Here is a 26,164-nt window from a genome sequence, read left to right on the forward strand (position 1 = left end):
CTGCAGTCTGTGTGGGTCCTAATACCCCAGTACTGTATAGTGACAAAGTGCTGTCCTTCAGATAAGATGTACTACCAAGGTCCTGACTCTCTGTGGTCATCAAAATTCCCAGGGTATTTTTTGAAAAGAGTAGGGGTGTTACCTTGGCATCCTTGCCAAATTCTCCCTGGGCTTTTCCAAATCATGGCCTCCTAATAATCTCCATTTATGAACTGGCTTCATCATTCTGCTCTCCTCCCCACTGAGAGCTGATGTGTGGTGAGCGTTCTGGCGCACTATGGCTGCTGTCACATCATCCAGGTGGGGGGCTGTACACTGGTGGTGGTGGAGGGGAGTCCCCATTACCTGTAAAGCATTTTGAGTGGAGTGTCCAGAAAAGGGCCATATAAGTGTAATTATTTTTTCAGTTCACAAAAACAATATCAGAAGCATCAACACGAACACCTTATATTCATGTTATATTCAATATATTATATATATTTACAGTTCAAGAAATTCTATAAAATAATGAAACAGGTATAAAAAGAAGCTTACCAGCAATCTCAAAGCAGCACTGAAATAAGTGTTAAGAAATACGATATATGAGACATACTGTATATTGCCATTTACTACTGGATAGCCTTTCCTGACCAATTGAAATGTCACCAAGAAACAGGCCCCACTGAGTTGACAGAGAGGGGGGGATAATTAGGGAGCCTGATGTCTCCTCACTCTGCAGGAAAGGGGCAGAGGTCACAGGCTCCTGTCTCCTCCAATCAGCTGGGCTGTCTCTGTCTGAAATACTGGGCCGTCCAATCAGGTGCACTGTCGACCTCAGCTGCCCTGAGCCCACTTCCTGTCTGCTCATCTGTCTGCTGTTTAAGCCTGCCGGGATTGAGTGTGTTCCTGTATCAGTCTGTCTCCATACCGGCATATATGCATCAGATTAATACTGTACTTTAATAAGATTAAACATTTTCAATGTCATCTATCCATCCATGTTCTAACTACTTCATCCAGGGCAGGGAGCAGGAACTTTTCCCAGCAAGCAACAGGCGCAAGGCAGGGTACACCCTGGATGGGACACCAGTCCGACACAGGACACACAAACACACACCAGGGCCAGTTTTCCCAGAAGCCAATTAATCCACCAGTATGTACAGTATCTGGACAATCTCATCCGGCACAACATGAAGTGGGGAGCGAGGGGGCTGGAGGAGAGGATCCTGGCGGACCTCAGGAGGAGGATGAAGCGCAACGTCGCCAAATGGGGTTTCCCCACGGCGAGGGAGCGCTGGAAAGGACTTTGGGCCCTGTACAGGGATTAAGGGACAATAGCAAGTGGTAGGGCTTGGAGGGACTCTCTTAATTGCGCAAATCCGCCCCCACTTGCAATGATTGATAACGGACAATCACCGCCGTTCCGCCGTTGTTTTTATTACGTGGAGTGTTAATAATTGTGAGGTGTTTCTTTTTTAGATGTTTTTTTTGCGGAATAAAGTATATTTTGTAGAAAAAAAAATCTGGACTGTGGGAGGAGGCCAGAGCACCAGTAGGAAACCCATGCAAACAAGGGAAGAATATACAGACTCTACACAGACAGCAACCTAGGAATTGAAGCCAGGGCCCCAGCGCTGCAAGGCAGTGATGCTAACCACTGTGCCACCCATTTTGAACACAATTTCGAATTCAGGTCTTTAAATCTCACTCAGAATTACAGGCATGTGATTAAACAGAGCCATGTACTGGGTAGGACTAGAATGAACTGGATTATCCCTGTGCGGTTTAAATAACGTCCAAGTGTCTTATCCTAGTCTGGGAGGAGGAGACTGTGGGGGCAGAGTTGTTTTGAGCTGGAGACAAGGGGCCGTGGGTCAGGATATCACAGCTGCCCTTGTCTGTCTCGTCTGCCCCGAGACGGCCAGTGTCCAGCCCCACACCCTGCGCTCCCTGGCCCTCCCACTCTCTCCCACCATTCCAGACACGCAGAACTTTTTACACGAACATTCTCTCTGCGTCGACAGAGGCTCCTGTTTCACTGCCCGAAAATATCTCTCTTCATTCCTGGATTTTAGAGCATCGAAATAAAAAACACAATAGCAGTGACTGAGGCGCAGTACATTATTAAGTACATTACATTAAGAACAAGAGTAAACCTGTCTTCAGATTGAATACTGGGCTTTCTGTGTGCTGGCTATGATATGCAGATTTACAGACCATCTAGATAAATTATGTACCTACCGACAGATATTTAATCAAATTGCATATACCTGGAATAAAACTGTTTGTCCTGCGGTGGACTGGACATCCTGTGCAGGCTGTAACCTGTGTCCTGAGTCTGCTGGCTCACTGTGACCTTGTACTGGACTCAGCGGTTATTGAAAATAAAACAGACAGGAAGGGAGCTGTATATGGAAAATTTGTGTACGCTGTCTGATTTCTCCGGAATTTCCAGAGTGACCCAGTTGACGGTCTTCGAAAACAGAGCTTGCTAAGTATTCGTCTTGTGACTAAAAATGGTGCAGATGCAAATCAGATGGCTTTTAAATGTGTTCTTACAAACCGTAAGTAATATCTTCAATGGGTCTCCACGGGCGCAGTGAGGATCGCTGTGCAGGGCAGGTCTACTTCTTCAGAGCTCTGGAACCCGGGTTCGATTCCAACTTGTGAGAGGGGATTTTTGTTGTGTGCTCTGTTTGGCTCCTACTTCCATACAGACATACAGATTTGATTGGTCACTCTTCACCACTTTGGTCTCAGTATAGAAATTGGGCCAGATCATCACAATTGTCCGAATGGCCTGCTGTTATCTGTGGCCCTTCTGATGTTCTGTGCAGTAACTGAAGACTTCCACTGCCTGAGGTCACTGCCCTGGACATCCTTTCAATTCAAGACAGCTTGAATAAAAACACTTAAATAAAAATTGCAGTTTATTGCACAGTACAGCCCTAACACGCTTAATGGACTGAAGACACTGATACACACAGCAGTTTAACATTCACTAGACTATGATTCTAATTTACAGCCCCCAACTCACGCAGCATACGAAGGCACTTTGAACAGTCACACACACATTAAGTCTGATGTTAGAGCAGCTGCACTAAAAACAGGCAAGGCACATATACAAATACAAAACATTATGACTCAAAAAGAATTCTAAAATCATCTTTTCACCTATAGGTGGGCTTCTTTGGTAACCCACTGCTGAGGGAGTCCGGGGACAGGCAGGAAGATAGTTATTGAAATTAATTATTGATATTCACGAGAAGATGCTCCCTCATACTGGGTCAATTCAAGATTGGAGTTAAAAAAACATCTTGACATGTTTCTGTCTAAAAATGGGTTTCTGTTAAATCTGACAATCTGGGCAAACTGTTTTATACAGGGTCATACCCAGTAATGACACAAGTGGAAATTACATGGAAGTGGATTTAATACCAAGGACAGGATACAATTCTTTGCCCAAAGGGTTGCGGGAGTATGGAACAAGCTGCCCAATCACATTTCAAATGATATTCACCTGCCACTTTATCCAGATGGAGATGCAGCGGGGCAAATAGACATTTATTGTTTTTTACACCAGAAGACACCACTTGGGCACAGTTGTCGGCAGTTCGAATTGTGCACAAGGTAAAGATTCCCCAGACTTGCTGGTGCACACTCAGCACTCGGATCACTACTGCTGGGCAATTCAGAAGCGGATATTTGCTGTCTGCTGCAACAGAAACATCACCAGGGCAAAGTGTCGTGCCAAACCGAAAAAAAAAGCCTTCTCAAACGTGAAAAACGCTCCGCACAGCATACAATTTTAAACACATAGTTAGACTTGTCCATTAAAAATGATCTCAATGTAGTGGAACCCATAGTGAGTGTTTAGAGGATGGGATCAAGCAGAGCAGAATTTAAACTAAACACGACACAGAGTTATTACTAATTAATGACTAATTTATTGAGCTGATGTTTTCATCCAAACAGACTTATATTTGCAACCATTTGTACAGGTGGATATTAGAGCAATGCAGGTGAAAACCCTTGCACAAGGAAACAACAGCACACTCTCATCTAGGATCTGTACCCATAACCTTCTACAAGTCCACAACCCTGACCACTGCTCTGCACTGCTAGACTACAGACTACTGTTAGCCGCAAATCAGAAGAGTCTGGCCTTTGGGCTCAGAGAGACTCAACACACTTACACATTCTCCAGCACGAACACACAAGCAGACCTCAGCCTGGCAGAACACCCAGTACTTGATGAGAGAAAGGCACTTATACAGCTGCACTGCACAAAAATTGGGTTTGGAGGAGTTTCAGTATTCAGCTGCAGCCACCTGGCCTCTGAACACGAGTGGGATTAAGTTCTGATAAAGACTGCAGTAAAAAAAAATGTGTTCTTGCAATGAGGGTGGAGTTATAATATGAAGAAAGGGGAGTCTAAATAAAGAGCTGTGTGTCCGCTACCATGTCTGTCCGGTCTGACTGGCTCCAGGTGGAGAAGGTCCGAGGAACACAAAGTCTAAGAACAGTGTAATAGGACAGCGATAAAACTACAAATCCATTCATAAAAATATGGAACTCAAAGTCACCTGTCCATTTTTTGTATGGCAATTTTTCAACATATCATGTTGGATGAGATTGACTGGGCTGGACAGGCGGGAGGGAAGGAGTGGAGACGGGCACATGGTTCTGATCCAGTTCAGCTCAGATCTCCTGCAGCAGGTCGGCGGGGAAGAATCCCAGCTTCCTCCCCGTGCTCACCTTCAGGTAGCCATTGACCTCCTCTCCCTTCTGCACGACGATCTGGGGGAACCACAGGGGTGTGAGCGGGGGCTCGCTCTGCTGGCACATTACAGGAGGCCTGCAAGTCCAATTCAAGCCTCTCCCGGGCACATGCAAAGCACTTGTAAGGCAAAATCACAATCTCTCAAGAATACTGGCATTGCCCAGTGTTACCCAGCAAAACTCCATGGCCCTGGTTATAAACACCAGCTACCGTAGCAGCATGCCCAGCTGGTAAAAGGTCCTGCATCATGCACAAGGTCAGGCTACCACGTCCAGAGCAGCTTGTGTCTGCTGCCACGTTTTCCTCTAGTGTTAATAAGTCAACATACTCAAGCATGTGCACTCATACATTTGCCCAGCACAGCTGGTCAGGTATGCAATTCCAGCCCCTGTCTAGACATGCACACAGGATTCAGTGTAAGAAATCAGATGGAAATACTGTATGGGGTTCAAATCAATGGCATGAAGACGTGCACGTCTGAATGAAGGCACTCATTTCGGGTCCAGGTTGAGCTCTGTGGCCCAGCGTCAAGCTAGACAACTGGGATCCCCCAGGCAGTAGTGCCCCACTGGTGGAGCGCAGGAGTAGGGTTGCTCTTACTCAGCCTGGGCTCTCCTGCCGAGAGAGCGACTCGTGTGACTTCACCAGGCTCCAGTGAGGTCACGGCGAGCTGCTCCTCCAATCAGAGCTCAGACCCCCGCCGGGTCACATGACCCGGCTCTGGAGGTGGGCGTGTCTGAGGGGCCAGTCCTCGTCTCACTAAGGAGACACACTGGAAGTCATCACCGGAAACCTGAGTCTTAAAACCACTGGCAGTTCCAAGCTGGGTATTGACACAATAAAAAAAAAAGGATTTTTTCTTTTGTGCATGCCACCTTTCCCACACCTGCCCGCTTGTATACATGCACCCTGACACTCAGCCTCGAAAGCCCTGCTCTGGCACACATGCTGCAATGCAATATCCCTTCCAAGACACATCAAGCTGATGTACCTGGTCTTTCTTCAGCGTGATCTGGCCCATCTCCCTGTTTCCTACGAAAGACCGGGTGACCTTGTAGACCCGTTCTCCGGCACGCACGCGGATGATGTAGTTTGCCGGCAGGTAACCGGTCTTCTCACCGATCTTACCCTGCAGAGAGGAGGGACCGAAAGAAATCACCTCCCTGTTCCCATCAGATCAGAGCTCCAGCACATTGAAATGAACTCCTGCCCTTGGTATACATGTTTACCTAAAGCATCACTGGGGATGTACTGCACAAAACCACTGGATGCAAGTGCTTGTGGGGTATAGTGCAGTACTCCTGAAGCACAACATAGCCAAGTGGGATTTCTCTATGGCAAAGGAGTGCTGCAAAGGACTGTGGGCCCTGTGGAGGGGTTGAGGAGGAAAAACCTGTCTCTTTGAGCTCCTGCGGAGGACTGGACAACGGCAACAGCAGTTTCAGAGCCAGGACAGGGAAAAGAGACATGGACTACAGCAAGTGGTAAGGGCTAATTCCTCAAATTCCAAAATAAAGGCCACAACAACCACTTGCACAGTTAAATGATTGAAAACAGACAATCATCCTTTTAAAAATGTTTATAACAGAATTTATGTTACAGTGTTTGCTTATTGTAAGACTGATATACATTGTGGAATAAAGTTTATTTTGTTAAAAAAAAACTAAACACTTCCAATTGTTTTATCCTCCAGTGGATCCGAGAACATGATAGTTGTTGCTATGCTTACTCTGACACCTTTAGGTATGTGTCCGTGTTTGAGTCTGCTCTGTTTTGTGCTTGGTGTTCTGCCACATGAGAATTACCTCTGCTCAAGCACTGAAGGCTCCAGCAGCCTGAGAACTGACCTCTTCAGGTTCTGGGACAGTGATGATAAAGAGCTGTCAGAGCAGAGCCCACAGTCTGCAGCTGCAGCACAGCTATAATGCTGCACCAGAGCCCAGAATTCCTGTCAATCTCCAACACAGCCCAGCCAGATTGTCACTACTGTGAATGACAACTTATCGGCCTACATAATGGCATAGGAGTTGAAACCCATAAAGGCAGGACTTACCCTCCACCACTCCTCGTTGGAGTCATCAATCACAGTGATCCTGTCTCCAGGGCTGGAACATGAGATGCAGTTCATTAAAGACCAGCCCACAGAGGAGTTTTTGCATTTGTTTATTCATGTGTGTGATCCCAGATGTCGTTAACCCCACTTGCCACAACATTCAGATATTATTTAACATAAGCGGCTGCTTATCCAGTGCTTAGGGACTGCATGCAGGTCCTTACCAAAACCCTTGTCCTGGAGAGCAACACTGTGTTTTTCAACTAAGCAACTTGCAACTTAACAGTGAAAGTAGAAAACACAATGTTTCAGCTGTGAGGCCTTCTTCAGGTGTGAGGTGTGTTGCTCACACCTGAAGAAGGCTTCACAGCTGAAACGTTGTGTTTTCTTTCTTCTCTTTTCAGCATGGAATAAACCTATTACTTGTTCCTTTGCAGTCTACGCATGCCGACGAAGCTACCCACCTGAACTACTTCAACTTGCAACTTAGATCTTAATTGTTTAATTGAATCAGTTATGGGATCAATTATATATATCAAGATTAATGTTATCTTTAGCCACTGATTGAAGATACTCATAAAACTAGGATTGCCATAATTCATATTTGATTTTTGTTTTTAGACACCTTAACATTCCATCCAAATGCATCTTTAACTGTACAACTATAATTACACATCTGCTTTTTCTTAACGCTATAACCCTGGAATGTGCACCTCATAACAGTCATGCATAAGCCCTCCTGACTGGTCTGAGTTTGCTATGCCATGCTGCTGAGGCCTGACAAGGAAGGAATAGCCATCCATGGGTGCTAATTTTGACTTTAGAGATGTAAAGAAGAACAACAAGAAGTGAAAACTGAGAGATATTGCTCATTCACATTCTCATAAAGCATAGCAACTGTTTGGTTGCTATGCTTTATGAACACCATGGTCAAGAAAGGTCATGTCTATAGACATGCTGGATGGATGAACAGATTTTCTGTCAGAGGTAAAAATGTTCAATACCGTGCATTAAGTGAACATTCACGACAACTAAGGACAATCAAGAAAACTAAGACATTTTCTTGAATTAGATTCCTGATGCAAATGATCTTGAGACCTATCCTGCATCCACAGACCAAGAGAACTCACTAGAAGTCCAAGTCGTCTTTCTCCAGGGCCTTGAAGCGATAGACAGCCAGGTAGTAGTGGGACTGTGTGAATCCAGTCCGCATCCCAGGCTGGGACTTCTTGTTCTGCACACCAAAGCAGAAAGGGAGGTCAAGGATCGTGCACCAATACAAAACCAGCTCGGAGTTTTCTGAAGGTGATGGCAGAAGAGGAGAAAAATCAAGGGAAAGACTGAACCTTGTTAACCTTGATAAGCTCTTCCTTGCAAACACAAGCGTATAAGTGGCTGACCCCACACTCTGACCCCAAGCTTCTCTCCCTGTCTGTGTGTCTCATGAAGAGCAAGCTGGGGTATGCGAAAAGACAAATTCCTGATACAAGAAATTGTATATGGCCAATAAAGTGATCTGATCTGATCTTATCAAGCTTTCGAAAAAGAAAAAGAGGCTTGGTGGAGAAGGGTTCAGATGTCCAAAGGTTAAATTTGAAAATCTCCCCTGAAATCCTTCTCATTCTTTCAACTCAGCTCTTCTTTTTCCCTGTTTCTTTTGGTATCTGTCTGTAAATCCTGTTCTGTATGCACACAAAAGGCACATCCCACAATGTGAATGAACTAGACAGGTTCACTGTAACTACAGTTCTACACATTTATAAACCAGCCCGTGCCAGAGCACTGTAGTGTATATACAGAGTTCAACTGTTTCACTGACTAGCTAGGAAGTCAAAGGCATCAGCCTCTTAGTTATGTAGTAGACTCGTACCCGTCAACTGCTCTGTGAGGAACATGACCTTTGCAACAGCAGCACTTCACAATATCAGAGAAAAAAAAACTGTCCAGGGAGGTTCCTGGGGAAAATGTCTAAAATATGGGAGAGCTCTGATAAATCAGAGACATAATTAGAGAGACAGGATGTAAGGTCTCTCTGATGGTCGCTCTGATGCTGATTGACTGACCTTTATAAAAACCTCCTCCTGTCTGAGGACTCTGGATCACACAGGACCCTGAGGCGGATTAAGAACAGATACCTTGTCATCAGCTGCCGCTTTGTCCCCCTTCTTATCTCCCTCTGGGTTTTCTGGAAAGAAAGGAACGTAACACATCTGACCTCGCTGAACTGCAAGCTTTTCAATTTATTCTTTATATGCACAGACATATGTAATATGTATTACATTCTCCTACCAGCCTAATGAGGTAGATGACATGAAAGGAGGGTCAGTGCTGATTGGAGGAGAAGCGCATCCCTCACAGGCAGCACCGCCCTGTAGCGGAAAGTCAGTGCTGGTTGGAGGAGAGGCGCGTCCCTCACAGGCAGTACAGCCCTGTAGCGGAAAGTCAGTGCCGATTGGAGGAGAGGCGCGTTCCTCAAAAGTAGCACCTCCCCACACTGAAAGAGCAGCGCTGATTGGAGGAGAAGCACGTCCCTCACATTCATTCATGTCACGCTAGTCAATACTCTGTAGGGATCCTTATAACCTGGCCAGTAAGTGTAGAGTTTAATACAGATATATAAAAATAAAGTATGTAGAGAGCTCAGGGATGCTGGACAGCACTCACCGCCTTCAGCTTTCCCCTCTTCCGGTTTGGGAGCCTGTGACTCCTCTTCCTCCATCATCATCATCATCATCTACACAAGGGTGACAATGGGAGATTCACTGCACTGACATGGGATTTACTGTAAATCGTCAACTGCTCATACTTCATTTCCGATATGGGCTTCTGTTACTGGAAACAGTGTGAATCACACAGTGCCGTAAACCGAACCATTAAAACTTCTCCTGTAAAAAAGTCTTAGGAAATCTGCAGGGTTTCTAGCTTGTGTGCAGGAGCTTTTAGCTATGTGGAAGTGCACTTAAACAGAGAACAGGAGACACATCTTTACTAGAAGAGTGGTTTACTAGAAGAGAATGTTGTTGAGGACGATAAGCCATTTGCTGGGTTTTCTCTCATTAGGCCAGGGTAGGGAACCATAACTATTACAGTCCACACTGCAGTGGGTCTACAGAAGCAGAATGTGACAGAAGATGAAACAATTAATTGCTTAATTGATCCTGATACTTAAGATCAAATAAAACATTCAGGAGTCACTGGAGTGAAGACCGCCAGTAGAATGGAAATGAAAAGCAGCTGAAAGCTCACAGTGGCAAATATACACAGTACTGTCCCAGGTGTCCTGAGGTTTCACCTCACAGTATTTCTACCCCAGCAAATAGCATTTAGGTCTTTATTAGGCGACACTCACGTTCTTCTTGTCATCAGAGCCCTTCTTTCGCTCCTTGTTGGCCATGATCACTCCCTCACGCAGGGTCTCAAAAACGGGATCCGTGCGGTTCGACTGGGCTGGGGGGGTGGGGGATGAGGGGGGGACATATACAGCTCCAGTTAATGATCGCCGCTGCAGCGTGCCAGGCATACAATTCTGCTGCAAACAACCCCTTAATTGATCAGATTGGCCAATGAGGTGCTGCAGAGTTTTGGCTTGCTGCTATCCCAGGATGCCATGCTCGACCTGGGCAGTACTGCCCTGCTGTCCTGGGGTACACTACTCACAGAATGGCAGCAGCTCCTTGACACAGGCATTCTGCTGGTTGCTGTAGAGAGGGGAACTGTACGCCCGCCGAAATCCTGGAGGCTGCAGGCAGACAGGTACAGAGATGTACAATCAGTATCACAGTGCTCTCAGCCTTTATCTACCTGCTGGCCTCACTTTGCTCACCCCGGTTTTCCAAATCCGGCCCCTAAGAAATTAGATCAAACAATCCAGAGTAGCCATGGATATGAAAGGCCTGGTGTTGGTTCATTATAGGCCTGAGCTGAGCTGAGAGAGAAAGACTCACAATTTTCCCAAAGCACTTCTGGAACTCCACGTAGGACTGGCAGTGATGGTGGATGTTGGTCTTGCAGTTCTTACACCTCAGGCCAAACTTGTTGTTGACTGCAGAGGAGAAAAGGAAGAGGAAGGACATTGAGATGCAGGGGGGGTGCACTGGTGCTTACAGGGGGTGCATCAGGGTGGCCTACAGTGGGATGTTTTGGGAAACAGTCTATATGGACATGGCTGAGGTGCTTGGCCGTCCATGTACGCCCCTTATAATGATCACATGTGACCAGAAATGATCTTTATTCCACTGCCCGTTACCATGTGGCAATCCCTCAATAACGCCAAGTTGCAGTGGCTTCTGGAGAGTTTTCTGCACCAGACAAGATGCAGGTTTGCAGTCATCAGGATAGTTCCATTCGCCATGAACTCTATATGTCACCACTGGGGAGAACCCCTTTCCTGGTCACATGATACAGGATTGGGCTGGTGACGTTTGTGGCCAGCGGGGCTCTAGTCTGTGCAATTCCTTTCTAAACCACTACTTGAGCCCCCACCCACCAACTCACGGACAATCATCCGAGCACAGACATCACAGAACTTGGGCTTCTTGCAGTAGTGATCCTTGAACTTGTGGGGCTTGTCATTGACGGGCTTGACCGGCTCTGGGGGGGGCTCGTCCTTCTGTTCTTCGTCATCTTCCTCCTCTTCCTCGTAGATAAAGTACACCTGCGTGGGGGGGGTGGGGGGAGAGTGAGTGAGGGAGAGGAAGAGTTGAGGATGGGAGGGGAAGGAAGGGAAGCAGAGAGAGGAAAGGAGGAAGGAGAAGAAGAGGAGGGAGAGAGAGGCCGAGCGCGGCCTGTAAGACAGAAAAGGCTCAGAGAAGAAGGGAAGAGGGACTGAGAAGGGCAGCATTTTGGGGCTTCAGCGATAAGGACTGCACCCGGGGAGAGAACAGGTCATGCAGAAGCAGGACAGAGGTGGCTGGAGCCTAGCCGAGCGGAGACTGAGAAAACGTGGAGAGAGAGAGAGAGAGAGAGGAAGAGAGAAACAAAACAAACACAAAACCTGTTTTTTCAAAAAAACAGGATGCACAGCATCAACTACCAGATCAAAATCACGACGGCTAAGAGCAGCACTTTGGAAGGAACAGTTATTACTGATGGGTTATTGCCTGGGTTCCAGGTAAGTCCTGTCCAGCAGTCAAGTTAGTCAATTAGGAAATTAAACGTTTAATCGGATGTCAGTCTGCTTATCCCGGGATTAAGGGGAAAACTGCACTGGAATAGGGCAGCAACATGGGAAAGGTAGTTTTAGATGGAAAGATGCATCACATGTGTTTCCAGATTAAAGAAGGGACAGAGAGAGGAAGGGGGAAGGGGGTTAGAGGGATAAGTATGGGTCACTTGGCAGAGGTGAGATCTCACAACCCAGCCTAGAGGGTAGAAGATGTCTTTCCCAGAGTTCAAGGAGGGCCTGGGGAAATTCAGACCCTCAAGCAGGTCTTCATGATCTATGAGGGCAGAAACAGCGCCAGAACAAAACCCAAATTATGATGGATCTTGAGGTCCAGACTGTGGGCTGCCTTGGTTTACATGAAAGGCGCTTCATCAGAGTCTTCTTGATTAATGGAATGACTGGAGACAGGTGGGCATGTGTGGCGTGAATTCCCCAGGGCACTCCCCCCTCCCTCGCCGTGTCTCACCGGCCCCGTGTTGGCTAACTCCCCGTTGGGCTGTTCCCCCCCATCGGCCTCCTGACTCCTCTTCTTCCTCTGAAACAGCTTCTTCAGCTTCCACAGCTGCAAACAGCCAACACCGTCAGTCAGCCCCTCTGACCACACTGTCCACCTGCCTGCCAGTACACCGGCCCGCCGGGGTCCCAGCTCTGCCAGCAAGCTCAATCTCCTCTCTCAGAAGCTGAAACAGCTTTCAGAATAGAATAGAAACTCCTAAACCTCTTTCTGATTATTACATTTCTGTACCTAGGACATCCCAGTGCTCACTGGTATTCTATTAGTACTGTGCCCTAAGCATGTGAACAGCCTTTAAAAAACAATTGTTTGGCAGGAAACGTGAATGCTGAAATAGTTAAAAACAAACATGTTTCTTGACCATTGGATGCCCCCAGGCTACAGTATTTACTCTTAAGACAGTGCCTTGTGCATTAACACCATAGCCACGTGCACACACCGAGCAAGGAGTTACAGTATGCAAACATCCCTAGAGTGCTGGATTCCAGAGTATTCCTCCTAGACTGCAGGCCTTCTATTTTAATTGCTCCTGCATTAATTAGTGGTGGGTTAAATCTGGCTTTCCGCACATCATTAGTCCTTTCATCCTGGCCTTTTCCATGCTACAGTAACACACTCCCCACCCTCACTAAAAAGAACTGTGATGCCACATAAGTCCGTGGTGGTCTAACAGATTGCAGGACACTGCTTAAACATCATGTAACATTGGAAAAAAATAGATCATTGTGGGTTTTTTTTAGAAACAAAGCTGAAATTCTTTCAGAATTCTTACAATTCTTCAACTAAAAAGGAGGTAAAGCACAGTTTTGTCTGGTAATAATATCTATCCCAGGATGCCACTGCTGATTGAACTAATTTGCTCCATACAGGGCAGGTGGGGACTTGGCTGCAGGAATGCGATGGGACCTGTATGATGAGTACAGATGACTGTGCTATCCCATGTAAAGCACCAGGTGTACACGCCAGAGACCTGAAGAAGGCACAAAGACTGCCTGCTACAGCACAGCAGAGTGAAGACAGCTAGTCCTGTGGCTTTCACAGTTTCCCCTTCAGAGCAACCCCTGTCACCTCACCCTTTGTGTGCAGAAGGGGACACTGCACTTAGGATCGGTGATTTATTCCGAGCTTAAGAAGTTACTTGTGACTTCAGTGTACTGAAAACAGTACTACTGAGGAGGGCCACTCTCAATGCAAAATACCAACAAAATGGTACAGAGCTCTGTAGCAAAAACAGATTCCCCACCCTATCTCTCTTCCCTGAAGAAGTGTGTGCACAGGTAGTGCGCATATGAAATGTTGCAGCTCAATTGCAGTCCACTCCAACAGCTGAGGTACAGTATAATGTTCTATATTGCAATGGTATTTATGTAGGTCCATAATAGAGAAAAAGCCTCTCATTACCACAATTTTTATCTTACTAGAGAAGTGATCATCACAGTGCATCACAGTGGATTAGCAGACAAATCCTGATAGTTTCCTCCAAAATATAAATCTTATATTTATATTTGACTATTTCAGCAGAATATTTGCCTTTTGGGATCTGTTACGACTCAGAGGCAGAAATGCATACCATGCCAAACAAACATACCAGGAGTGTTCTCTTTTAAAATCCCCCACACAGCTAAATTCTCTCAGGCCACTTCTTATTAACCACGTTTGACTTAAAGCTGTGGGTCAAGGAACATAAAAATTATTGACTGGTAGTTAAAGACGCACTTATCAACATCGAGTCAAAGAGGGCCATACGGAAAATCAGATTCTGGTGCTAAACAAACCTCATGTTCAGAACCACCATTTTCCTCCGATTAGCACAAACAATCTTGGGAATCACAACTGAGAAAGTTAAGGAATAAATGTAACTGCCCAACAGAATCCCATCCCTATTCTTGGTACGCGAACGCAGCACATTCAAGAGAGCAACTTCGTTCAGGAAGATTGTTGCAGCACTTTGTTTGGAACCTGGCTCTGTCTGAGTAACATCGCTCTGCATTTGCAAACACATAACTCTAGTGCACACTTCTACAACAGTCCCTGCCGAGTTCAATCCCACACTCTGGAAAACACCACCTGCTTACCTGAGGAACTCTTTTCATCCCTGGATCCAAACCGACTGTTTTTTTTTTTAAAAAAGGACAAAGGAACGAGTAAAGGGGGAAAACGGGCAAACAATCCGTCTGCCTGGCTCTGAGACAATGCCTGGCTGTTCTCTAGCTTCCACTGTCCCACCCCCCCTCACTACTCCCCCCCCCCCCCCACGCTCCCTTTTCACATCACCTGTCCGGCGGCCCGCGTGTCTGTCAGCGTGTCTCCACCCAGATTCTCTCTCTCAGGCCATCGGTCTTCATTCGGAATAATTCCGCCCCTCTCCCCCGAGCCCTCCACATTTCTGGCTCTGATTCCAGCCCGAGAACGAGGAGCCTGCTGGGGATTTTGCGGCTCCTAAAATAACCTACAAAAGGGATCATGAAACTCCCAGCTCGCCCAGTGGAAACAGTTTGACACTGTTCCTAAATATACCCCCACCGAGAAGCGTTGTGGCCTTTGGGAAGCTTCGACTGAAACACCCCACACCACCAGTACACCTCCAGTCAGCCTGCAGGTACAGAGCCAGCAACAAAATGCTCGTGCCTGTACAGACCTTATGGCACTGCACAGCATCCCAGATCTCCCATGCAGATCACTGCGGCAGGTGGACTTCCTGAACAGGGCAGCTCACACCTGTCTTGGACGGGGAGTTACAGATCCAGGTCTGGCTGTGGAATAATGAGTCTTACAGAGGTGATGGGGCTTTAAAGCCTTAGTGTAATGTAGATAAATACATTCTTAATTATGTATTATGCTTAAGATATCCCGAAGGGGGAAGAGTGAATTGTTTTTTAAATGAATTTAGAAAAAAACCCAAGTTGATTCCATTAACCATCTCCTCCTACTTCTCCCCCCCTCCGGTCCCAACATACACGCACTCCCCTGTTTGGATTATGCAGTAACTGTTTCGTGTTCGTGCTTCAGTTCAATTAGCTTTCTACAAGGACAGGCCTGCTTCTCTGACAATGCCCACGCACCTGATCCAGCCTTCATTTAGACACTCTATGAGCCCCATGGCTGCTGACAGCTAGAGTCCACTCCAGGAACGTGGAGCGAACAGTGAAGTGAATAAACACCTGATCACATTCCGCATTGGAATCTCAGCCATGAGCACAACGTCTTGGACGAACCCAAGGCAATCACAGACCCAAGGACCCACAGAAGACAAATCTCTGGTTTTTGCTTTCCTAAGTGACCAAGAGAGGCCATTTTAAAGAAGGCATAAAGTCAATGGTCCTGATCGCAGCTCGTCTGTGCACTGCTGAGGCTGTCAAAGTCCAAAGTCAAATCCTTCATCACACGCAGTACGTTCCTCTGCAAGAAAAGACATCTACTGAACTCACCACACTGGGATGCTAACCGAGAAACAGTGTGACTCATTCCTAAAATCTTTTAAATTGTTTGCTTACCAGGAAGCTTGATTTTGGCACAAATTTTGAATGCTAGAAGGTGTTGAAAAGTCAAAGTTCCTTCAGGACACATTGTGAAGCAAGACGCTGGAGGCAGAAGTGTAGACTAAGAAGGAGTGCATTAAGAACTGAAAACAGGAGACGTGTTTACACAAAGAGTTGTGGGGGTCTGGAATGAGCTGCCCGGTCACGTTGTTGAAACTGCGCCCCTGGGGATTCAACAACACTCAGTCGGACGAGACAGTCGGATCACTAAGCCACGATCCAAAGGCGGACTGTCTGCAAGCTGGAGTTATTGTGTAGATCCCTTGTTGTGTTATCGTCAGTGTGACGAGTTGGGGGCTGGGAGGGCGACGGGAGGATGAAAGGGGGTGGGGGGAGTTTAGACCTGCCATGATCCACTCACCGCGTTGTCCTCTCCAGGAGATGGGGGGATGTCATGGGGGTCCAGAGACACTTTATCGCTTATTCTGAAACACAGACACAGGGTTTCTGAGGAAAAGGAAGCAAGTTCACTGATGGGAGGTAGCTTATTGTACCACACACTGGTACACTGGTTGGCATTGCTGCCTCGCAGCTCTATGGCTCTGGGATCAATTCTGCACCTGGGTTGCTGTCTGTGTGGAGTTTGCATACTCTGTGTTCGCGTGGGTTTCCTCCCACGCTCCAAAGTCATGCTGGTAGGTTAATTAGCTTCTGGGAGTGTTGGCCCTGGTGTGAGCGAGTGTGTGTCTATCTGCCCTGTAATCTACTGGCGTTTCATCCAGGATGTATCCTGCTTTGGCCCACTGCTTCCCAGGACAGGCTCCGGCTCCCCTGTAACCCTGAACTGGAATAAGTGGTAAGAAAATGGATGGGTGTAGATAAGTAAGTGGTTGTGTTCACACAGAGCATGGAAGACTGCGCTTGCTGGCAAAGGCTGCAGGCTCTCAGACATCATACTCAGCTTCAAGAGAATCAGCTTTTTCCAAATTATACTGAGCAGAGGAGAACATAATTGCAACTCTTAACGAGCACTTACTTTTTGTCTGAGAGTGATTCAACTGATTGTAGAGGTCAGGATTATGCAAGCATTCAAAGGTAATATAATAATAAAGGGTATAATTATATATTACTATGTAAGGGCCACTTTTGACCTTGGTATTACTCTATTGGGTCAGAATGTCACCTGAGTTCCTTGCAGCCAGCACCTGCGCAGATCTGTGCTGGAATACCTGCCTGGCATCATACAGCTGCGCAAAACTGCACAGAGCTGTGCAGGAATGCAGGGACCTGCATGATAAAAATGCAGCCTGTAATTCCAGTGATGATCTGGTGTAAGAGATAATAGTAAAGATTCACCGCAAATCAATGAGACAGCAGGGAAACTGCTGTTCCTATAGAAGACCGTGGTGACAGCATGGGCTGACAGCATTCCAAGGCCTTTTTCAAGGATAAGTGAACTGTCTCAGTTCACATCCTTCACGGAGCTTCTTCCTGCATTCAGATTCTCAAGGGCTGCACAATTCTAGTCCAGGATTGCACTGTAGGTTTTCATTCCTAACTACCTAGTTAATCTAACGGGCGGAGCAGTGGCTCTGTGGCTAAGGATCTGCGCCTGTGGCTGGAAGGTTGCTGGTTCAAATCCCGCAGCTGGCAGAGGAATCCTACTCTTCTGAGCAAGGCCCTTAACCCCAACTGCTCCAGGGGCACTGTAGACTGGCTGACCCTATGCTCTGACCCCAAGCTTCTCTCTCCCTGTCTGTCTGTGTCTCATGGAGAGCAAGCTGGTGTATGCGAAAAGATGAATTCCTAATGCAAGAAATTGTATAGAGCTAATAAAGTGATGTTATGTTAATGATTGGCTTAATTGGACCATCTTCTCCCAGTTTTCACGTGTCCTTCCAATGTTGCTAAACCTCAGGCAGGGTGGGGTTTTGACAGTGTAGCAAGATCACCCTCTGCTAGAGGCTCTAGGCACTGTGCTCATCGGTCACAATGCCCAACGAGTAAACTAGGCGGGAAGACGGAGGAATTGGGACTCACTGGTCATACTGCGCCATCACTGCTGGGGGAAGTCTCCCTCACTCTCAAGCACGGGGCCACTCCTGAGGTAGCAGGACACCCTGCCAGGAGAGGGGAGAGACCAACAGATACACTCTATATTACATCATTGCACTGATGCAGGTAATACGTTTACCACTAGCATAATATGAACACCTGTTACAGGTGCTTTTGCATCTTTTAACATAACATTAGGAACAAATCCATTACAGACAGCGAGAGTAGTAGCCGCGGCAGTAGAAGCAGAGATGGCGGCAGTCACAACAGCAGTGCAGGTACCAGTAGATCACTAGCTGTAGGTGAAGGTGTGGCAGGAGTAACAGCAGCTGCAGAAGGGTAACACTACCTGCTGTGGCAGCCGCAATATCAAGTACATAGCTTCAGTAGTGGTGTTGGCACTAGTAGCAGAAGTGCAGATGTCCTGGTCCTGGGAACCCACACATCTGCTGGGTTATATTCCACCTGAGCGCTCAGTTAAGTAATTGAACCCTTAACACACCTGATGATAACAGGTGTGATCTAAACTCGTCGTTTGCAGTTCCTAAACATGGAGGAGGTTGTCTGTTAGCCATTGCATTTAAGTAACACGAGGACTCCAGCCTTTCACCAGACAAGCAAAGCTTGCCGGGGTCCTGGCCCAGCGACTTGTTGGTTCAGTTTAGGGCTCATTTGAGTAAAGAGCTCAGCTGCAACAAACGCCAGCAGATCCCCAGGGTCAGGATTGGGAACCCCTGTCATGGAATAAAGATAGCCCCGATAGTAGCACACGGAGAAACTGGGAACTGGGATAACGAAGCCTTGGACAAGCTGAAAACAATTCCTCATGCGGAGCGCTCCTCCTGTGTTACTGGCCGCTGGTGCGAAGGGAAGGCGGGTGTCGTTCAGGTTGACCAGTCCGAGGACTGACCAGCACTCCTCCAGGTCGGCCCAGCCTTGCCACCCCCAAGGAGAACAACAGGAATAAAGTTTCCAAACACTTCTTTCTCCCGATTGTACACCAACGAGCTCTGCCCCGCTCTCTCTCTGTGTGTGACTCACGCTCAGACTGCTCTGGTCTATTCCTGGTTAGGAGGTAACCTGATCTCCACATGACTAAAACTGGAGCGGCGTGGGCCCAGGACCCCAGATTGAATTACAACAGTAACGCTCTAGAACACTCACTGGGGTGTCCGACTGGACTCCACAGCTTAATCTCGGAGCATTAAAGATTGGACCAGAACTACACACGGAGCATTTTAATCAAGCACCTCTCGTTGTTAACCCCAGTCAGCAATCGAAGAGACTCAACAGGAACGATTCCTACAAGAAGAGGAGCCGTGGGGGGTGTCCAGCTCTGAAGCCAAAGCAAAATACACGAGTCCCACCAGGGGAAAAAAAAACACAATCCTCTCACCTCCTTGGGATTTCTCTTCCCCTCTGCGGCTCTAGTCTCTTCAGACAGGAATCGCCAATTGGAATTGCCAGCGCAGTTTCCAAAGGGGCTCGAACTTGCCAGTGATATTAACACCAGCAGCACAGTCCGGCTCAATTTTGTCCCTGGGTTTTGCTGTGGTTGACTCTCCAATGGCCCTTCCAACAGGAGGGGTGTTTTTGAAGCCAGAGGACCAGAGTGTTGCGGGGGGGGGGGGTGCGCGCGCGTGTGCAGAGGAGTCAGGAACAGCTGACACGGATTGAGCAACGAGGAGCTGACACTAGGAAATCAGACACCTCTGACGGGACAGGCTAGGGGTCTGTCAGAGGGAGACAATCCCCACCTTTATCATGTCGTTACTGTGAAAGAACTAACACTTTGCCAACAGGTTGTCAAGAATTATTTCAGACTCTCTAGACAGAGCACATTTACTGTATTCATAGCTTAGACCATGAAACAAAGAAACACCAACAGGGAGACCAATGCAAGAAATAATGCAATGTGTTCTAAAAAGCGTACTTAGTACAGGTTAAGTCAAGCCTCCTAATCAAAATCTTGATCACTGATGGCCAGGTTCAGGTTTCTATGGAATCAACACTTTTACCTCCTACCCTAAATTTCAATCAAGTTGGGTCAAAGCTACTTTATTAATCTGGTCCAAAACCACCATTCTTTCAGCAATAAAGGAAATGTACAGCCGATCAGCCACCTGACCTAAAACACTCTAGTATGTGATGGGACAGATGAATAGGATGACATCTCATTATAATACACATATTACAGGTAATGGAGACTCCCCTCCACCACCACCACCAATGTGCAGCCCCCCCTGGATGATGAGACAGCAGCCATATTGTGCCAGAACGCTCACCATACACCAGGCTCTCAGTGGGGAGGAGAACAGAGTGGTGAAGCCAATTCATAGATGGGGATTATTAGGAGGCTATGATTGGTGAAGGCCGGGGAAAATTTAGCCAAGACAACGGGGTAACACCCCTTCTCTTTTTGAGAAATGCCCTGTGATTTTTAATGACCACAGAGAGTCAGGACCTCCTTATCCAATGGATGACACCTTTTTTACAGTATAGTGTCCCCATCACTAGACTGGGACATTAGGACCCACGCAGTCTGCAGGGTGAGCGTCCCCTACTGGCCCCACTAACACCTCTTCCAGCAGCAACCTTAGCTTTCCCAGGAGGTCTCCCCTCCAGGTACAGGCCAGGCTCACACCTGCTGAGCTTCAGTGGGTTGGATGTCTGTCGAACCCGCAGAAAAACGGGGCCCAAACCGAAAGTTCCAGATCTAACCAAAGCTATAGAACTAAAAAACACACATGCCCTCCAATTACACTTACCTCAGCAGAACAATGCCTTATTGATGTTGCGAAAGCATGGCACCTTGACTCAGGTTTCTCACCTGCGCACCTGATCACTTGTGCAGGATGGCTGCTGGAGGGAGTGCACTTCAGTTAGTGTCTGGAAGCGTGTGCCTTCCTGCATGTTAAAGGCTTCGAAGGCATTTGGGGAGGAAAGTGCTATACAAATTCAACGAATCACAGGCATACTAATCTTTGAGAGACAGGTGTGACTGGCACCCCTGGACAATGGCTTCTCCAGTCCGTTCCAGTGTCTTTACCACAGGATATCAATCTCAGGGCTGGTCTGACCTGTCAATACAATGTCTACCAGTTTCCACTCCCCATTACTGCCTGGTAACAGCGTAAGGCTCCACTTCCCAGGAGTTTTCAGGTCTTTGTTAGACCCCAGCCAGTGATCATGCAACCAAACTGGTTATCCTTTGACCTGAACTATTTGAATACTTCTCTACAGATCTTTACAAACATACATATTAACATTCCCTACAAAGCATAAGTTTCTAAATCAGAGACTGGGCAATGACTAGATCCGTATGGATTGAAGGGGAGGGTGTGGGAGGAGCAGAACAGGTCAGAGAAGAGGTCCATAGGCTTTCTAAATGAGCCGCTGCAGACAAACCGGCTGGGACCACACTGAAAGCATTTCCCCGATTCTGGCAAACTCGGTTTTTGCCTCTTCTTGGCAGAACTCTACGACACTATGGATTGCTATGGCTTCAGTCCAGATCAGCTCCTCTTGGGAACCCTCTTTCCCACTTGCCTGCTCCTTAAATATGCTTGCTCATGTCACACAACCTAACCCACTTAAATCCCCCTGCCCATCTCATAATTCAGTCTGTGGGGGAATTTCTCACTTGCACTGGTGTAGGTCAGCCAGGTGGGTGCAGCACTGCAGAGGGAGATGAAGTGGCTCCCCCCCCCGTGTGTGAAGCACACAGGACCATTTGGGGGGGGGGGAAAGCCCGAGATAAATGCAAGCAAGCATTAGCAATGTGGAAACTATTTGAAAAAAACATCATTCTATTCTTGCTTACTCACGTTTAGGGGTTGTGGTCGTCAGTTTCTACAAGTGTGTGTCTTTTTTAGGAATATGAGCTTGAAAAACAAACCGAGTGAGTTTTAGGTCGCTAACACTAAACAATACAGTTCAAGCACTGGGCAGTAACTGATCCATTCCAATAAAAAGACCATTTTAAATGGAAACTTTGGCAAAAACTGGCACTTCTGCAAGTCTGCCTTTAACAAATGCTCTTCTGGATGTAGGCTTCCACTGAATTCCTCCAGAGCACTGCTCGAAAGAGAAACAGGAGGAGTGGGGGAAAAAGAGAGACCAGACGGGCAGGCAGGGTTTTTTTTTCACTTTTATATTTTTAAAAACAAAAATAACAGATTAAATAAAATTTACAGTAGACATATGCAATCAATTGTGCACTTTTTAAATACTTCTTCTGATACGTTCTGCACAGCTGTCAACGAAAAACGCAAACACAAGAAAGAGAAAAGATCGAGGAGGAAGAAGATAGAGGGAGGAAGAAGAGGCAAGGCAGGGGAAGGGGGAGCGAGGGGCTGAGAATGAGCAGGGCGAGAGTGTGTGGTGAGGACGGGAGGGATAAACTCTTCCACTGAAATCACTGAATATATATATTTTTAAATCCTTAAATCACTTATATAAATATATTCAACCAAAAAAAAAACAGAAAACAAAAAAACGAAAACGAACGAAGAAACAGAATAAAGAAAAGATCAACAGCGCAGCACATGAAGCCACAGCAGTAGTAAGGCAAACAGAAGCCAACGGAGGCAGCCAAGAGAGAACGAGAGAGAGAGGGAGAGGTGTGCGCTACGGTGAGAGAGAGCGAGAGTGCACCAGGAGAGGGGAGAAGTCGTGAGAGTATGAGTGAGAAGGGTGAGGGTGCAAGAGACCGGGAGTTTGAGCAGAGAAAACAGGACAAGGGGGAGGTAGCAGAGGAGCAGAAAATAAAAGATGGAGGACGACTTTGGGGGGTGGGGTGGGGGATTGTGGGTAAAGTGAGGTCGACTGTCCAGTGTGTCCTCGTGTGCGCCGCGCGTCGGGTCATCGTACGTGCGTGTGGGTGGGTGGGCACGCGCACACGGTCAGTAAATGCTCCACACACATACGCGCATCAAACCGCACGCATGCTCGCGTGTCTTGTGTGCTCTTCTGACAAATAAAAAGACCCAAAAAAACCAAAGGTAAATAAAAAAAAATAGAAAGTTGGAGTACGCCAATCTGGAACTTCTCCTCCCTTTTGTCGAGACGATTCGTTTTCCCCGCCGCGACCCTGCCCCGCTGCCCTACTGCGAGCTGGCCCGCTCCAGAATCCGCAGGTCATAGTTCTTTTTGGTGGCGCGCAGCTTGAAGCGGCTGGTGGAGTTATTGAGTTTGAAGGAAGCGCTCTGGGCGGCCATGGTGCTGGGAAACACAGCCACCACGGTGTAGAGGTGCGCCGGGTCGTTGTCGCCCTTGCCGCCCCCGCCGTCGCCCCGGCCCTGCGTGTCCTTCAGCCACTGGATCTTGGCGCCCGACATGGCCAGCTGGTTGAAGAGCTTCTCGGCCTCCGTGCGCGTGATGCCCTCGGGGAGGTCCGTCACCTCCAGCACGCGGCTGACCACTGCAGGGGGGGGGGGGGCACAGAACACAGGCGGGCTGAAACCTCACCTCTCTGCCACCGCGGCCCACTAATCCTTCAGTCGTGCGCGGCCAACAGCCCAGTCGGACTGGACGGATGGAGCCTGCAGAAAGCCTCCTGTTGACTGTGGACATGCCCGTGATCCTAACCTTCTCCCCCAGGAAAAACTTTGCCCTCCTCCTCCCTCAGTCATACAAGCGAGAAGGCGGCATTTTTTATTTTTTTACTGCCAATTCCCATAATTCCAGATGAGAAATTTGTTGCGATGTGTCCTTATTGAATCATGTCAAGCCTGTTGGCTTTGAGCACTCCTTGATTCCTGGAAAGGCCAGAAACATTTCCATGATGCATGGGTGTCACTGACCAATCTTTCCCATACAGGCTTTACAAAGGAGTTTGCAAGACTGCTCAACGCCCTTATTACCTTAATACAATTTACAGATAATGCAGAGGAACAGCCCTTTTTACAAGGTCTGGTCTGTATTAGAATTACACACTGGGTAATTTTGGTAAAAGCCGAGCGAGGAAGACAATAAGGATGCCGGGAAAGGAAGCAGGGACCTAATGGGAAACCACAGGTGAGGTGAACGAGGAACGGCACCTTTCAAAACCCAAGGGCACTGGGAGAAAGGTCAGAGCCTCACCTAAATCGTTGGTGCCCAGGTCTGTGGATGCTGATTTCAGGGTCTGTCGCTTCCCTCGCGTGCCGTGCTTCATTCCAGTTTGTCCCTTTAGCAGGAAAGACAGGCGTTGAGGAAAACCACAGCATTCTTTGGGATTGAGCTAAGGGAAAGTCCCTCCTGAAGGGGGCTCTGCAGTCTACTCTGCCTTTTCTGGTGTGTGTCGCAATACTGTACAGTCAGAATAATAACACAAGCTTCTCTTTTTCTTGCCTTCTTTAAGGTCAAAGACTTGGCAGATGCACAGAGCACAGTGCACACGGGCACTCTAGAAATCCTATGGCAGAGACCAGCCACACCAACAGACCCGGGATGTGTGTGGCACAGGGCGGCAAGTCTCACCTGGTGTGTGGGATACGAGGACTGGCTGTGGATCAGCTGAGGGGGGCATAGGCTGTACTGTAAGGGCTGACCAAGCAGCGAGTATCGACCATCACCTGGAGACAAAAAGAGAGAGATGACCATCATCCATTGCATGCTTAACAGCTTGTACACTCAGGCACACGCTGTACATTTTATGACGCTCCAGTTGATGTGGTTGGATTTGGTCAGGCCAGTGCCTGATCCGTTATAAAGAATCTACTTCCGCCCTCTCGCTCCGGGAATTTATGGAGAAACAGAAAACTTCCTTTCAGGGCGTTTCTTCGGGAAGCAAATAGTCTAAAAAAGAAGTCAACCTCATCCCTCAGCCACTGACTGAAGATCTAAAATGTGAAAGCTCTGGGGTTCTCCAGACCTGGAAGCCCATGCAGTACGCATGTGGAACCAAGCTATCTACCCTGTGTAGCGCTGAGCGTGTGCGTGCGTGCGTGCGTGCGTATGGCCATGCCGCTGTACCTTGTGCGGGCCCCAGGGGGCGGGAAAACTGCGTGATGAGGGGGAGGGGTCCGAGGCCAGGACACACACTGCTGACGCTGCCTGAGGGGGAGGGCGTGGGCGACTGTGTGGGCGAGGCCAGGGGACTGTTGATCTGCGTACTGGCCTGCCAAGGACAGAGAGGGAGAGACACGTATGGTGACCACAATCTAAACACTCAAACAATAAAAAAGAACATTTCAGGGTTCTCCGCACGGTCGACCACTGAGTGGAAAACATTTTGCACGTTGTGCTCCGAAATATTTAAAGTTTTAGACAGCTGACTTCTAAAACATCCTCCCTGCACAGTGCACCATTTGCAGGACAGCATGGTGCATGTGTGATGCACACTATTAAAAAACAGTTCTTTCATTGTAGTGTACGGGTTTCCATTTGTTTAACCCTTTTTTACTTACTGATCGCTATCAGTTAACTACCAGCAGGGGGCGTGAGTGCTGTTCCTTTTCAGTCAAGCACCTGAATATCGGATCGAAAACAAGATTTGAAGGTAGATGCCACCTTGTGATGAAAGCGATTTAGATTAAAGTAATCCGGATCGTCATAAATTTAGAGAAACCAATGTTTCTACGTAGTGTTGTGCAAGAACGGTCATGCTTCTTCACTTCTGAAGAACAACACATGGATCATCTGCATCAAACCCTGCATGACATCAGAAGGCACATCGATTCAATTCTGCCCGCTTCTGGCAATTCCTAGAGTTATCGGAACGGCAGGACCACTGCAGACGGAACAGCCCCGGCCGACACCAGCCACGCACATCCCCAGGGTGGGCTCTGACCTGCGAGCTGCTGTCTGTCTTGTACAGTTCCCCAGGCTTCTGTCCTCTCTGCTCCACGCTGTAATACTTGCAGTGGTTCCACTGGACCATAGAGGGGCTCTGGGTGGGCTGGGGCCCATTGGGGACACTCAGCTGCATCACCACCACACCTGTACCTGGAGGGGCCACACCTGGAGACACACACAGAAGGGTCAAGCAGGAACCACACACGCATACCACTTGAAAGTTAATGGCACAAAATCACATTCATGAACGTGCCACTTTCTTCTTACATCATGACATATGCTGTACATGATGCATGACAAGTGATGGACTGTGCCATCAGCGTTAGAGTACAATGCAAACAAATACACCAGAATTCAT

At 47.6% G+C, this 26,164-nt stretch overlaps 2 protein-coding genes across 23 annotated transcripts in view; both read right to left on the minus strand.

Moving 5' to 3' along the window:
• Positions 1 to 2,891: 2,891 nt before the first annotated feature.
• stac3 (SH3 and cysteine rich domain 3) lies at positions 2,892 to 19,625 on the minus strand. Its single transcript, XM_088924294.1, has 13 exons — positions 19,424 to 19,625; positions 18,013 to 18,092; positions 16,394 to 16,457; positions 11,310 to 11,469; positions 10,760 to 10,857; positions 10,473 to 10,554; positions 10,165 to 10,262; positions 9,480 to 9,549; positions 8,951 to 9,000; positions 7,946 to 8,049; positions 6,816 to 6,867; positions 5,754 to 5,891; positions 2,892 to 4,779 (listed from the first exon to the last, which is right to left on the minus strand). Exons 2-13 carry the CDS (start codon positions 18,027 to 18,029, stop codon positions 4,681 to 4,683), a joined length of 1,032 nt encoding a protein of 343 aa, XP_088780420.1. The 5' UTR covers positions 18,030 to 18,092; positions 19,424 to 19,625; the 3' UTR covers positions 2,892 to 4,680.
• A 2,534-nt stretch (positions 19,626 to 22,159) lies between these two features.
• Positions 22,160 to 26,164, minus strand: part of r3hdm2 (R3H domain containing 2) — a 56,010-nt gene continuing 52,005 nt past the window's right edge. For all 22 annotated transcript variants that reach the window (XM_088914438.1, XM_088914397.1, XM_088914456.1 and 19 more), the window contains 5 exons: positions 25,802 to 25,971; positions 24,985 to 25,129; positions 24,490 to 24,584; positions 24,112 to 24,196; positions 22,160 to 23,449 (listed from right to left, as the gene is read on the minus strand). In XM_088914438.1, the coding sequence (XP_088770564.1) occupies positions 23,133 to 23,449; positions 24,112 to 24,196; positions 24,490 to 24,584; positions 24,985 to 25,129; positions 25,802 to 25,971 (812 nt within the window). In that variant the 3' untranslated portion in view covers positions 22,160 to 23,132. The remainder of the gene's footprint in view (positions 23,450 to 24,111; positions 24,197 to 24,489; positions 24,585 to 24,984; positions 25,130 to 25,801; positions 25,972 to 26,164) is intronic.

The sequence above is a fragment of the Atractosteus spatula genome, chromosome 1 (assembly GCF_055471065.1).
Source record: "Atractosteus spatula isolate fAtrSpa1 chromosome 1, fAtrSpa1.hap1, whole genome shotgun sequence".
Classification (NCBI taxonomy): Eukaryota; Metazoa; Chordata; class Actinopteri; order Semionotiformes; family Lepisosteidae; genus Atractosteus; species Atractosteus spatula.

Bases quoted from the DNA above. Each gene is read 5' to 3' on its own strand.
- stac3 (XM_088924294.1), bottom strand. The intron at 10,263-10,472 runs GTGAGTAGTGTA...CCACCCCCCCAG, and splicing joins CAAGGAGCTGCTGCCATTCT to CCCAGTCGAACCGCACGGAT. The intron at 8,050-8,950 runs GTATCTGTTCTT...TTTGGTGTGCAG, and splicing joins AAGCGGCAGCTGATGACAAG to AACAAGAAGTCCCAGCCTGG.